General features: G+C 41.9%; 1 protein-coding gene across 1 annotated transcript; it reads right to left on the bottom strand.

Annotated features, from left to right (window-relative positions):
- Positions 1-999: 999 nt before the first annotated feature.
- On the bottom strand, positions 1000-12463 carry LOC145405538 (uncharacterized). The gene is made up of 4 exons (XM_080276881.1): positions 12367-12463; positions 10864-10908; positions 9575-9735; positions 1000-1167 (listed from the first exon to the last, which is right to left on the bottom strand). The coding sequence occupies exons 1-4, from the start codon at positions 12461-12463 to the stop codon at positions 1000-1002; spliced, it is 471 nt and encodes a 156-aa protein (XP_080133007.1).
- Positions 12464-13566: the final 1103 nt, after the last annotated feature.

Raw genomic sequence — 13566 nt, 5'->3', positions numbered from 1 at the left:
TATCCAAGGGGTGGTTGGGATTTATTGCTCACATAATACCACTCAGGGATGAGTGAGGCTGGTCATTCTCATCTTAAATTTCAGGACCAACTTACCTAGACCCGGGCTTCTATGCTCTTCATGGGGCAACATAGGATTAGATGATGATGATGATTAATATCACACATCCAAAATCCCTCTTAAGGACACCCGGTATAAGCACTTGATACCTGTGTACATCAACGAGTGCCTGGTGGTAGGATGGAACGCCCACCATCCATTCACTCGATGTAGTGCTACCTTCAGGTGATTCTACATTGAGTGACAAAGCAAATGGTTTCCTATAACGCCTGGTGATGTAGTCAGTTAAGGCATTCTAACCAAATGGGGCCTATAAGGGCTTACATGCTAGGATGGTTGGGGTTTACTGCTCACATCATGCTACTCAGGGGCGAGCTAGGCTGGTCATGCTCACTTTAATGTCGGGAGTGAATAGCTAGAAGAAAAATGGTGCTTGAATGATAGACACAATGAAAAAGCTAATGCCTTCTCTTGGGCCAATATACAAACCGTATAGGTCCTGATGTTGGCCATGTGGATGTCTTGGCCTGTATATTCGCCGTTAAGGAAGCACCCTAACACCTCTTCCTAAGCGATTTATTTTGCTTAGTACACCTTTCCGTCCTCTTGCTACATAAATCCTTCCAAAATCACCATACTATGTATAAATAACGTACAAAAGTATGTGAACCATCCATATCCAAGAAATAAATCGAATACGAAAAGATACCAGGGAAATTCCTTACCCGACGAGAATACGGGTCCTAGTTCCGTATTTTCGTCAGCTGAGAAAGCTCCTTAACACCTCTTTCTTACCAATTAATTTTGGATATTACTTGTTAATATCACTTTGTACGTAATTTATGCAGAGTATGGTGATGCTAGAATCATTTAAGTAGCATAGAAGACAGTAAGGTGTACGAAGCAAAATAAATTGCTTGCGAAGGGATGTCAGGGAGCTTAGTTACCCAAAGAGAATACGGGTACCCAGTCTTCATTTTCTATAATGCCATTTTCTTTTCCTTGTCTGGTGCCTGTGTAGCGTAATCTGTCCCTCTGGCCGCCCCCTACGGCGCATGCGTGCGGTTGCCAGATACCGCCACAAATATGCCATTTGTCTTTTGATATCTGTAGGGGTAACATGATCGTAGCCTCTCGCCCTTTGTTTACAAATGGCAAATGGTCATTCCGGCGTCTCATATTAAGCTTTCTCGGGTAGTTTTTCGTCCTTAAATTAAGTTGGGTTAGGCGGAAAGCAGTAAAAATTCGAATTTCTAAGGTATGAACGAGTTAGGTTGGATAAACATAGTTATAATTAATCATCTGGGGACGAGTTATCTAATCTGTTAGGCGTGAGGGTTGCCATAGCTATCTGTACGGGAATGAGTCAAGCTCGTATTGTCCTGTGTATTAAACCATTTTTATCATACATATCCCTGAAATTATAAATAGTTCTGGCACACACTGCCACTACAAGATGGGTACCAAGCTTAAGGGATTTAAGTTACTGAGAAAGACTGGAAAGATTGAATTTACCAACGCTGCAGGAGAGGAGGAGGAGACATGATTATACTATATAAACGCATATCAGGGGAACAGAAAATAGACATAAATGAATATATATCATATGTGTGAAGCATCAGCAAGAGGACATTGCAAAATACAGCATAAAAAGAGAGGTGATAAAGATGTAAGGAAATTCAGTTTCCCTAATACGACAATTGATCAGTGGAATGCACAACCGAATGAGGCAGTGTGTGTCAAAACTATTTATAATTTCAAGGATATGTATGATAAAAATGGTTTAATACACAGGACAATACGAGCTTGACTCATTCCCGTAAAGATAGCTAAGGCAACCCCACAGAGTTATACATATAGAGCGCGCGTTCCTGTGTTGTGGTATGGGCGATAAGTGAAGCCAGCGGGCCCGGCGCGGCGGCCATCTTAGGATGCCCACTCTACCGAGTCCCGACCTTCCCGTACAGCTCATCATAATTCACAAATACTAACCTTTCCCGAGTGTTTTTTGCAGTATATCCTGATGTAAATAGATAGAGCAGTTATCAGTATAATTACTTTAGCTATTTTAGGCCTTTTCTCCATTACTATTGCGCTCTGAATTAAGTGAGAAGAAAAGTTATTCCCGGTCCCCTTACCTTGTCTCTACGCACCATTTTACTTTGGATACACAAAAATCAACGATTAGAAGCGAACATATACCAATTTATTAATAGCTAACATTAATTGAGTGGATGGTGAGTGTCCTCACTTACTGGTTCTTAAATAATACTAACTTAGTGTTTTCCTAACATAACAGCCTCTTACTTTAGCAGTGGTTGCTTTTGCAAGATGATGCAAACGTATCTTGCAATATGCAAGCACCACTGCTTTAATAAGAGAAAAAAATGTGATTATTATCAGGTGAACATTCAAACATATGGGAATTATGTATTTTAAATGCAGTGCTACCAGTCTCTTTCAATACAGAATATGCAACTAGAGAGGAAATTCTGGGAATGTTACGTAGCTCTTTGTCATGACTTTTCAACATTTTCTGAAATATTTTCTCTGTGGATCTGCAGACAGACACAGCACTCATAGAGGGCTTTATCAAGCCGCCTTTGTCCTTAACCAGTATCAATGCACAACTTTTATCATTGTTCTTAATTTCTGTTGCTGTAAGTGCAGACAAGCAGTCTGGACATGAAATATTTCTCTTTACCATTTTAAATGCATATCCGGCAATGCAACCTACTGCAGCTTCCTTATAATATGACACATCTGTAAAGTTTGGACAGTCTACATAATCATGATCTTCTTGGGCAGGACTACGAGGAATGATATCATATCTTCTTGCCATCATAATATCTTCAGTTTTATCCTCTAAAGCTTTCTTCATGACACTGCTAGATGTTGCAGATGTGAGCACTTCAGTGAGGTCTTGTGCAGAGACATTCCCGTTTGACGTTTTTATTTCATGCCTCAGAAGGAGTCTCTTGTATGCTGCCATGAGGTTTAACGCAGAAGGGTTATTTCTGAAAGCCACCAGATGCTCGAATTGCACAGAAAAAGAGTTCTAAGTGATCCTGTGACAGCTTATAAGTTAGAAAGTACTGGAGTGGCTTATTTACACCTACAAACTGTTTATAAAGTGCCTGAACACTCTTAATGGCAGCCAAAAAAACAATGAAAGGTGTCTTTCTAGAAGTTTTGTACATGAGGATGTCATCAGAATTAGTGATAGTCATTAGATAAGCAAATGCTTGATCAAAGAATGACATTGAAACTACTTCTGTCTCAGGTTGAAGTGCTGCTTTCATTCCTCTAGCAAATTTGTTTCTCGAGTTCAGTACATCAAAAAGTTTATCAGCCATTTGCAGAAATTTAACTGTACCCTGACAATCCTTAAACTGTGGGAGATGTAATGAATCCCGACAGAAGATTAATGCATCAGCTACACTAGAACTCAGTGTTTGCGCAGCAAGTTTTACTTTCATCTTTTGAGTGTGCCTTGAAAGATGGATATCCCTGAGTTTATTTCCTAAATAAAGGCCCTCCTCTTCTTGAAGTTGATGCAGTGCTTGAATATATTTCCATTCTATTTTATTTCCTGATCACAGAGAAGCGAGAACATCTTACCTGTTTTTAATTGAGCGTGAGACTGGGCATCCCAATATGGCCGCTGAGCCACTTCCGGTTGCGTCACTTTCAAACCAGGGTGGCGCACTCTATATGTATAACTCTGTGGGCAACCCTCACGCCTAACAGATTAGATAACTCGTCCCCAGATGATTAATTATAACTATGTTTATCCAACCTAACTCACTCATACCTTAGAAATTCGAATTTTTACTGCTTTCCGCCTTACCTAATTTAATTTAAGGGCGGAAACTACCCGAGAAAGCTTTGAGACGAATGATATGAGACGCCGGAATGACCATTTGCCGTTTGTCTGATGATTAGCAAGAAGTGGAAGGAGAATATAAGAGAGTATGGAACAGTGGGTGCAAGAATTGTATGGGTGAGGATGAAAGTAGGTATACAAGCATGGGCGATTGTATGTGTGTATGCTCCAACAGAGGATCGAGTGGCAAGAGTGAAAGATGAGTTTTGGGCGAGAGTAGAAGCATGTATGGACAAGTTTGAGAGGAGCGAGAGAGTGCTGTTGATTGGAGACATGAATGGCAAAGTTGGGAATGTACGAGTGGATGGAGTGGTTGGTCAGTGGGGTGTGCCAGCTGAAGTAGATGGGAATGGTAGTGCTTTGGTGGACATCTGTGCTGGTAAGGGGTTGGCAATAGCCAACACCTACTTTCGTCATAAGATGATCCACCGGTATACATGGAGAGTAATGAGGAGGATGGATGGTGAACTTGTTGAACGAAAGGCAATGATAGACTACGTGTGTGTGGATGAGCGAATGAGAAGACAAGTGTTGGATGCAAGAGTGTGGAGAGGGTGGGGGAATGGAGTCTCGGACCATCACTTAATGATGGCCAAGGTAGAGCTGCAAAGAAAGTGGTTGAAGAGACAAAGGGGAAGACAGGAGGAAGCAGCTCCTGTGAGAAGAGTGGAGAAATTGCAAGATAGTGAGAAAATGACAGAGTATAAGAGCATGGTGGAAGAAAGATTGGGAAGGTATGAGCTAAAGCAGATGGAAGGGGTGGAAGACGTATGTAAGATATTCACGGAAGAGATAGGCGCAGCGTGTGAGGCGGTTTGTGGAGTGAGGAGGAGATGCAAGGGTGTGCAAGGGACAGCATGGTGGAATGATGAGGTGAAACGAGCTGTGGAACAAAAGAAGAAGGCATATGGTGAATGGTTGGCGAGTAGAGGTAGGGGAGAAGATGAGAGAGAGGTATATGTGAGCAGGAGAAGGGAGGTTAAGAGACTGGTGAAGGAGAGTAAGAAGAAAGTGGATGAAGAGTTTGGGAGGAATCTGAGTGTGAAATGGAGGGAGAGTAAGAAATTGTTTTGGAAGGAGGTAAAGAAAGCAAGGCAGTGTGAAAGGGGAAATAGTAGGGGAGTGAAAGATAGGAATAATAGCTTGTTGGTGGAGAAGAGAGAGAAATTGAGATGGAAGGAGCACTTTGAGGATTTGTTGAATGTAGAGAGTGAGAGCAGTGTGAGTATAAGTGGTTGGGGAATGGCTGGGAGAAGAAGAGTTGAGAGGAGGGAGGAAGAGATCAGTAGGTCGGAAGTAGTGGAAGCAATGAAGATGATCAAGTTGGGAAAGGCCCCAGGAATTGATGGAGTGTGTGGTCAAATGCTTAGGTATGGAGATGAGATTGTTGTGGAGTGGATATGAAAGTTGTGTAGATTGGCTTGGGAAGAGGGAAGGGTTCCAGAGGACTGGAAATCAGGTATAATTGTTCCTCTGTACAAAGGAAAAGGGGAGAGAGAAGTATGTGGTAACCATAGGGGTATTTGCCTTCTTGGTGTGACTGGTAAAATATATGGTAGAATACTCATTGATAGGGTTAGGCATATGACAGAGGAGCTCGTTGGAGAAGAACAAGGGGGATTTAGGAAGAGAAAAGGGTGTGTAGATCAGATATTTGTTCTAAGATGTTTAGTGGAGAAGTATCTACAGAAGGGAAGGAAAGTGTATGCTGCCTTCATGGACTTGGAGAAAGCTTATGACAGAATAGATAGGCAAGGTATGTGGAAGGTATTAAGAATATGTGGAGTGGAGGGGAAATTGTTGAGTGCTGTGAAGAGTATGTACGAGGGAGCTAGGGCTACGGTGCGAGTGGATGGTGAGCTGAGTGAGTTCTTTGATCTCAATGTGGGACTGAAACAGGGGTGTGTGATGTCTCCATGGCTGTTTAATATATATATGGATGGGGTTGTAAAGGAGATGCAAGGTAGGGCAGTGGATGTGGGGCTGGCCCTAATGAATGAGGGTGAGATTTGGAAGCTTCAGGTGTTGCTGTTTGCTGATGATACAGTATTGTTGAGTGAAGAATGGGAGTTGCAAGGTTTGGTGAATGAATTTGGGACAGTGTGTAGGAGGAGGAAGCTGAAAGTTAATGTAAACAAAAGTAAAGTTATGGTGTTTGAGAGGAATGAAGTCACAGAGTGTGCAGTGAGGTTGGATGGTGAGGATATGGAGAATGTGAGTGCATTCAAGTACTTGGGTAGTGTGATGAGTAAGGATGGAACCTTGGGGGATGAAGTATGTGAAAGGGTACAGCAGGGAAGAAAGGTTGTTGGTACACTGAAAGCAGTGATGAGAAATAGGGAGGTGAGTATGGAAGTTAAGAAGTCACTGCATGATGGTATTGTGATCCCTACCCTGACGTATGGAAGCGAGGCGTGGACCTTGGAAGAGGGGAACAAGTCAAGAGTGAGAGCAGTGGAAATGAGTTACTTGAGAGGAGCATGTGGAGTGACGTGGAAGGACAGGTTGACGAATGAAAAAGTGAAGGAACGTTGTGGGGTAGATGTGGATGTGGTTGAAAAGATTAGGAGAAATACACTGAGGTGGTTTGGACATGTGGAGAGAATGGAGAATGAAAGACTGACTAACGGGGTGTATGTAGGTGAGGTGGAGGGAGCGAGAGGGAGGGGTAGACCGAGGGTGAGGTGGAGGGATGGAGTTGAGAGGTATATGAGGGAGGGGGGGTGAGTTGGGGGGAGGGTAGTCAAATGGTGGGTGACAGAGTGACTTGGAGGCGTTTTGTCTGCGGCCACCCTTTGCGGGATTAGGGTGTCGGGCTATAGATTGATAGATAGAAACAAAGGGCGAGAGGCTCCGATCATGTTACCCCTGCAGAGATCAGGACAAATGGCATATTTGTGGCGGCCTCTGGCAACCCCTGTGCATGCGCCGTAGGAGGCGGACAGGGGGACAGTTTACGCTACACCTGCATCCCAGAAGCCTCCATTTTCTATAACATCATTTTCTTTTCTCGGTCTGGGAACGAAAAATGTGACGATTGCGGGCTTCCGACGAAAACCAGAAATATTGGTGGATAATTTACCACAGATTACTGATGACACCTCTACGTACGGTTAACCCTCAGTTACCATTTTAAGCATGAAAAAAAAAAAAAAATTATGTAAAACGTTTCTTTTCATTCAGTTGTCAGTGTTTCCTCTGTTCTCCCTCATAATCCTTCCCCTTATCACCCTATCCCTTATTTGTTTTTCTGATTTCTATACAACAATCCATGTTTATAATTCCTTCATCTCTTCTCTTGCCATCTTAAGATAATACCCAGCATGGAAGCTTTTCATGATAAACTAGGTAGGAAAATTTCAAGAATGATCTTTAACTTAATACTTTATTATTATGATGGAAGTGAAGTTAGCAGGGGAGTGAAAGATAAAAATGGTAGATTACTAGTGGAGAAGGGAGAAAAAGTGAGCAGATGGAGAGAACACTTTAAGGAATTGTTGAACATAGAGGATGGAAGTAATGCGAGTATAAGTGGCTTAGGAATGGCTGGGAGAAGGAGGGAGGTGAGAAGACAGGAAGAAATCAGTAGGATAGAAGTTGTGGAAGCAATGAAGAAAGTTAAATCGGGGAAAGCCCCAGGAATTGAAGGAGTGTGTGGTGAAATGCTGAAGCATGGGAGAGAGAGAGTAGTAGAATGTATGTGGAAGATGTGCAGATTGGCCTGGGAGGAAAGTAGAGTCCCGGAGGATTGGAAGTCAGGTATAATTATTCCCTTGTACTGTACAAAGGAAAAGGGGAAAAAGAAGTGTGTGGTAATCATAGGAGCATTTGTCTTCTTAGTATAATAGGAAAAGTGTATGGTAGGATACTTATTGACAGAGTTAGAGAAAGATCAGAGAAATTAGTTGGAGAAGAACAGGGAGGCTTTAGGGGAAGAGGCTGTGTAGATCAGATATTCATTCTTAGATCTTTAGTGGAAAAGTTTCTAGAGAAGGGAAAGAAGTTGTATGCGGCATTCATGGATTTGGAGAAAGCATATGATAGGATGGATAGACAAGGATTGTGGAAAGTGTTAAGAATATATGGAGTAGATGGGAAGTTGTTGAATGCTGTGAAGAGTATGTACGATGGTGCGAAGGCTGCAGTGCGTGTGGATGGTGAACTAAGTGAATTTTTCTCTTTGAAAGTTGGGTTGAAACAGGGAAGTGTCATGTCTCCATGGTTGTTCAATCTTTACATGGATGAGGTAATAAAAGAGGTACAAGGTAGGGTAGTGGATGTTGGAGTGGCCCTGGTGAGAGAGGATAGTGTTTGGAAACTCCCTGTACTGTTGTTTGCAGATGATACTGTGTTGTTGAGTGAAGACGAAGGGGAGCTGCAAGGCTTGGTGGATGAGTTTGGGAGAGTGTGTAAGAAACGGAACCTAAAGGTGAATGTAGGGAAGAGTAAAGTGATGGTCTTTGAGATAGGTGAAGTCAGTGAATGTACAGCGAGGTTGGATGGTGAGGAATTGGAAAATGTGAGTACGTTTAAGTACTTGGGTAGTGTGATGAGTAAGGATGGAGGTTTGGAGGGTGAAGTGCGTGAAAGGGTACAGCAGGGAAGAAAGGTTGCTGGTTCATTGAAAGCAGTGATAAGAAACAGGGAAGTGAGCATGGAAGTGAAAAAGTTACTACATGACAATATTGTGATACCAACTCTAACGTACAGAAGTGAAGCTTGGACGTTGTTGGAAGGACACAAGTGAAGAGTGAGAGCAGTGGATATGAGTTATTTAAGAGAAGCCTGTGGAGTCACATGGAGAGACAGGCTGACGAATAAGGATATAAAGGAGCGTTGTGGTATGGATGTGGATGTGATAGGAAGCGTTATGAGGAACACACTGAGGTGGTTTGGCCATGTGGAGAGGATGGAGGGTGAAAGACTGACGAAGAGAGTGTATGTGAGTGAGGTGGAGGGGGGAAGAGGGAGGGGGAGGCCAAGGATGAGATGGAGGGATGGGGTGGAGAGGTATATGAGAGAGGGGGATGTGAGTTGGGAGCAGGGCAGTGAGATGGCAGGGGACAGGGCGACTTGGAGGCGATTTGTTTGTGGACACCCCAAACGGGATTGAGGCGTCTGGCAATAGACAGACAGATAGATGTACATCATTTACTGAGACAAGCTGTGGTGCAAAAGATGAAAGCATACAGTGAGTGGATGGGAAGCAGGGGCATGGAGGAAGTTTAGAGACAGAAGAGAGAATTACATATAAAGAGGAAGAGAGAGGTGAAAAGATTAGTAAGAGAGTAAAATGAGAGTGGATAAGGAATTTGGAAGGAATTTGAGTGTAAAGTGGAGGGAATCTAAGGAAATGTTCTTGAAAGAAGTAAAGAGAGTTAGAGAGGGTAATAAAAACGTTGGTCGGGGAGTGAAAGAGACAAACAAGGAAAGTGTATGTGAGTGAGGTGGAGGCAGAGGCCAAGCATGAAATGGAGGGATGGAGCGGAGAGATATATGAGAGAGGGAGATGTGAGCTGGAAGCAGGCCTGTGAAGTGGTGGGGGACAGGGCAACATGGAGGCTGTTTGTGGCCAACCCTTACGAGATTAAGGCGTCTGGCATTAAATAGATTGACATGAATTAGTACGTGGCTCATTATTGTTTCTCCCAACAGCACAGCCACAACAGCTGGGAGTGGAGAAGTGAATGACAGTGTTGCAGGCAGAGTCCATCTGCTTTGAACCACCCATGGTGTCCACATCCCGCTCTGAATCACCGATGGCCTCCACACCCTTACCACCCGAGAACCTGCAACCACAAACAGAGAGAGTACTACTGGTTGACTTGGAGGAAGTACAACACCTACAGAAGAAAAGGAAATTGGAGCTGGTAGCACTTGAGGCCGACATTGACGCAAAAAATGCAAAATACAGTTACTATATGTTAAAACAAGAAATCCATAAAAAAAATAATCCTTCTTACTTTAACAACTAATAGAATAAAGCCTAAAGAAAAATGAGTTTGTATGTTATCTTTGAACCTTACTAAGAGATCATACATACATACAATTAACCCTAGATAGGTAATCTTGATTTTGTTACTATATTAGGTAACGTGGAGTCTGACGGACCCCACGGAAAAAATATTAAAAAAAACTTCCGTTTGAGATATTTCAAAATGCTTCGATACACAAATAATTCAACCCCCTATCTTTAAATAGGGCCAGAAAAAATAAAGTTTAACTGAAAAAATATATATTTTTAAAGTTTATACAAAAATGATTAAATTTTAGGTATACAAATTTTAAAATTAAATCTTGCAAAATTGAAAAGTAATATCATGATTCCTTGGGTGGTATGCAGTAGACCAATGTTGGGACCTTCTGTATACAAGGAGAAAGACAGCAAATTGAAATAAAATAATCACAAAAGGGCTCAACTGAGGTTACATTATAGGTAATCTGGGGTCTAACATACCCCAATGGCTCTATAGAGCAAAATCAGAGCCAGGTACAGCTATGACCCCATCATCCCCATGAAAAGCATCACTAGGCAGGAAGGTAATGAGACGGACAGATCTGTAGACCTTATGCTCATATTTTTTAAAATTAAATTTCAGGTCTGGAGTTTCTGAGACCCCACATTACCTATCTAGGGTTAATGTACAGTGTCCTCTTAAAGAATCCCTGTGTTGAGGTTGGCCAGAGTACGGTTGGCATTGTATGGACTGAAACCTAAACCATGCAGCAAAACCAGCAAATTATTTCACAACATCTGATGGATGTTGTAAGAAAAGAATATTTAATGAATTATGTAACAATGGGAATCTCCAAAGGAATCCCTAAAGGAACTTTTTGCATATTGCAAAAAGTTCCTTTAGAGAAAGAAACTGTTCTCTTCATAAGGGATGGACAGTAGGTGAAAGTGTTTTGCTTACCATAACATAACTCAGGCGCTGCACATCTGTCGTCACTCATCATTGCTGCAATGAGTACGATAAATATAATACAAGCAGTAGCACATGGCATATGGGAAAGAAAGCAGCATTAGTACCTATTATATTGTGGCTAGCATAAGGTTACCCCTTAAGAACTACATAGATGATGCCTTTACATCTACTGATTATGCAGTGATATGAACAGTAAATAACTGCTATACCTGTGACATACTACATAGCAGTTATCCTTCCAATGACATTAATCAAAATAGTTTGGTCCCCTGTGAAAAAGAAATACAGGTAAGCCCTTAATTCACGCAAGGGTTAGGTTCCCTGACCCTTCGCGAATGTGGTAAATTCGCGTATATGTTCTGCCCTTGTGTGCACATAATTACGCATGTCTATAAGTATATTACATCTGAATAATACTGTTTATTCACTACATACGCCTTATAAACTAGCATAAAGTATTAAAAACAACAAAAATGTAAGAAATTTAAAACTGAAACCTGACAAGCACAGGCGTAGGTGGAGACACTTCAGCAGTCTGGTGCACTAGCCCTCACTGCCTCCTGTATGCTACATTCTGCCTTCTTTATTGTATGAACAGTTGACTCATTCACCCCACACATGCGGTTCCAAGACAATTCACAGGCGTAGGTGGAAACACTTTAGCACAGTCTGGTGCAATAGCCCTCACTGTCTCCCTTATGCTACGTTCTGCCTTCTTTATTGTATGAACAGCTGACTCACCCTAAACATACGGTTCTGAGACAATTCACCATCAAGTCAATTCCCCGTCAAAACATGGACAATTCCCCGTCATTCTGTTAATATACTTATTATTGATTAATTAATACTTTAATAATTAATTTTCAGGGGGATTTTATAACTCATATAAGTAAAAAACTAGTGTACTGTACTTGCTAAATAAACTGGTATGTAAATAAATGACGGGGAATCGGCCTGACGGAGAATTGTCGCCAACATTCCTCCCTGAAGTTTGTCCAACACTTTAACTTTGTCAGTGACACCACTTTACCAGCCCACATTGGTGTGTTACCACATGCATCACTAGCACTACACTTAGGCCCCATGTTGGCAGACAAGGCAAGCAATCACTGGAAGGCAGAAAAATAAGCCACAAATACCGATTCTTGAGTCACGCATGATTCGACCGTCGGATTCAACCTGACTGTGTGGTGCGTGGTAGACCAACCTTCCACACACACATACATATATGTATGCACACAGGCAGCAGGTAGGCATTTTTTATATCTTATTTATTTCTCTTGTATATGGAAATTACTTATTTGAATACTATAATTTTATGTTTTAATTATTGTACGAAAAATTGGTGGATAACTGAAATTGCGTGAAAAAAGTTCGCGTGAATTAAGGGTTTACCTGTACTCTACTGTAACTGTCAAATACCCTACATAGAGAGTTTTGATTTGTAACTTGCATTGTCTCTGCACATAAGGTTTGCAGTGTAACACTTACTTAAAGTGAAGGTTGACGAACTCATCCCTGTAAACAAGTCCCTCACGGGGGTGTCTAGCTGCGGGAACGGGTTCTCGTTCTGGTGGTTGTTCGTCATCACCATGGGCATCTTCTGCAGGGATCGGTGCTGGTATATTGATGTTCCGGTCCATACAAATGTTATGCAACATAGCACAAACTTCTACGATCTGGCCAATTTTATCAGGAGGAGAGACTCTGATTTCACTGCGCAGGACATGAAACCGTCGCTTGAGCTGGCCAATTCCCCTCTCAACAACACTTTGGGTTCTCTTGTGTGCCCTGAAATTATTTTGGTAGGTATGAGCCATAGTTGGGTATAGTCCTAATGTCTCTGTTCAAATTCAACGCACATGTCAGCAAACAGATAAGTCAAGCTCAATGAACACTAGATATATGTATTAACCTCTAGTGTGCATAGCAGACAGTAAGTCTATCTATCTATCTACTGCCAGACGCCATAATCCCGTAGGGGGTGGCCATTTGACTTTGAGTTATTTATTTTACGGGGAGGGGCACTAACCCTCCACCAACCCAACTGCTGACACGTAGGAAGCACGTATGATTTGGTTATATGGTTACCACCCAGCGTTGTAAATGGTTTCTTGGCTTACAGGAAACCATTTGGCTTGTCACTTAATGTAAAGCCACCTGTAAAGGAAAGAAAAGCAACAAGAAGTGACACGAAAGATGGGAGAAATAGGAAGAGAGGAGGACAGGCACAGAAAAAGAAAGATAAAGGCTAAGAAGTAGGCAGCACTACATCAAGTGAGTGGATGATGGTGAGAATTAGGAAGAGAGGAGGGCAGGCACAGAAAAAGAAAGATAAAGGCTAAGGAAGGAGTAGACAGCACTACATCAAGTGAGTGGATGATGGTCGCCACCACCTACCACAAAGACAGTAAGTACCATTCCTAAAAGTGGAAATTATGTGTTGTCCACATCAACCAAAATTCTGGGATGGGAACGTAAATGTTGAACTATTATGTTAATTATATAGCTATTTAGCTGCCACTAAGTTTTATGCAAACTGTTAGCCATTGTGAACAAAGAAATTGCAGCCATGAAAGGTATGTAAAAAAGGTTATTTATAAAATGCTATTCAATAGAAAAACAGCAGAATCATCAAATGATGTGCCATACTATCAATGCAGTTGAAAATATATATCAATTTCACTATCA

This window comes from Coenobita brevimanus, chromosome 67 (genome assembly GCF_032717465.1).
Source record: "Coenobita brevimanus isolate Jiangsu-jjx chromosome 67, ASM3271746v2, whole genome shotgun sequence".
Lineage (NCBI taxonomy): Eukaryota > Metazoa > Arthropoda > Malacostraca > Decapoda > Coenobitidae > Coenobita > Coenobita brevimanus.
This window is presented reverse-complemented; position numbering and strand designations above follow the sequence as displayed.

What these genes read in the sequence shown, in the direction of transcription:
- LOC145405538 (XM_080276881.1), bottom strand. Translation starts at nt 12,463, where the DNA reads ATGACGAACAACCACCAGAACGAGAACCCGTTCCCGCAGCTAGACACC. An exon ending in TTCGTCAACCTTCACTTTAA is followed by an intron (nt 10,909 to 12,366) that starts GTAAGTGTTACA and finishes TACTCATTGCAG; the next exon opens with CAATGATGAGTGACGACAGA. An exon ending in AGCGCCTGAGTTATGTTATG is followed by an intron (nt 9,736 to 10,863) that starts GTAAGCAAAACA and finishes TTGTGGTTGCAG; the next exon opens with GTTCTCGGGTGGTAAGGGTG.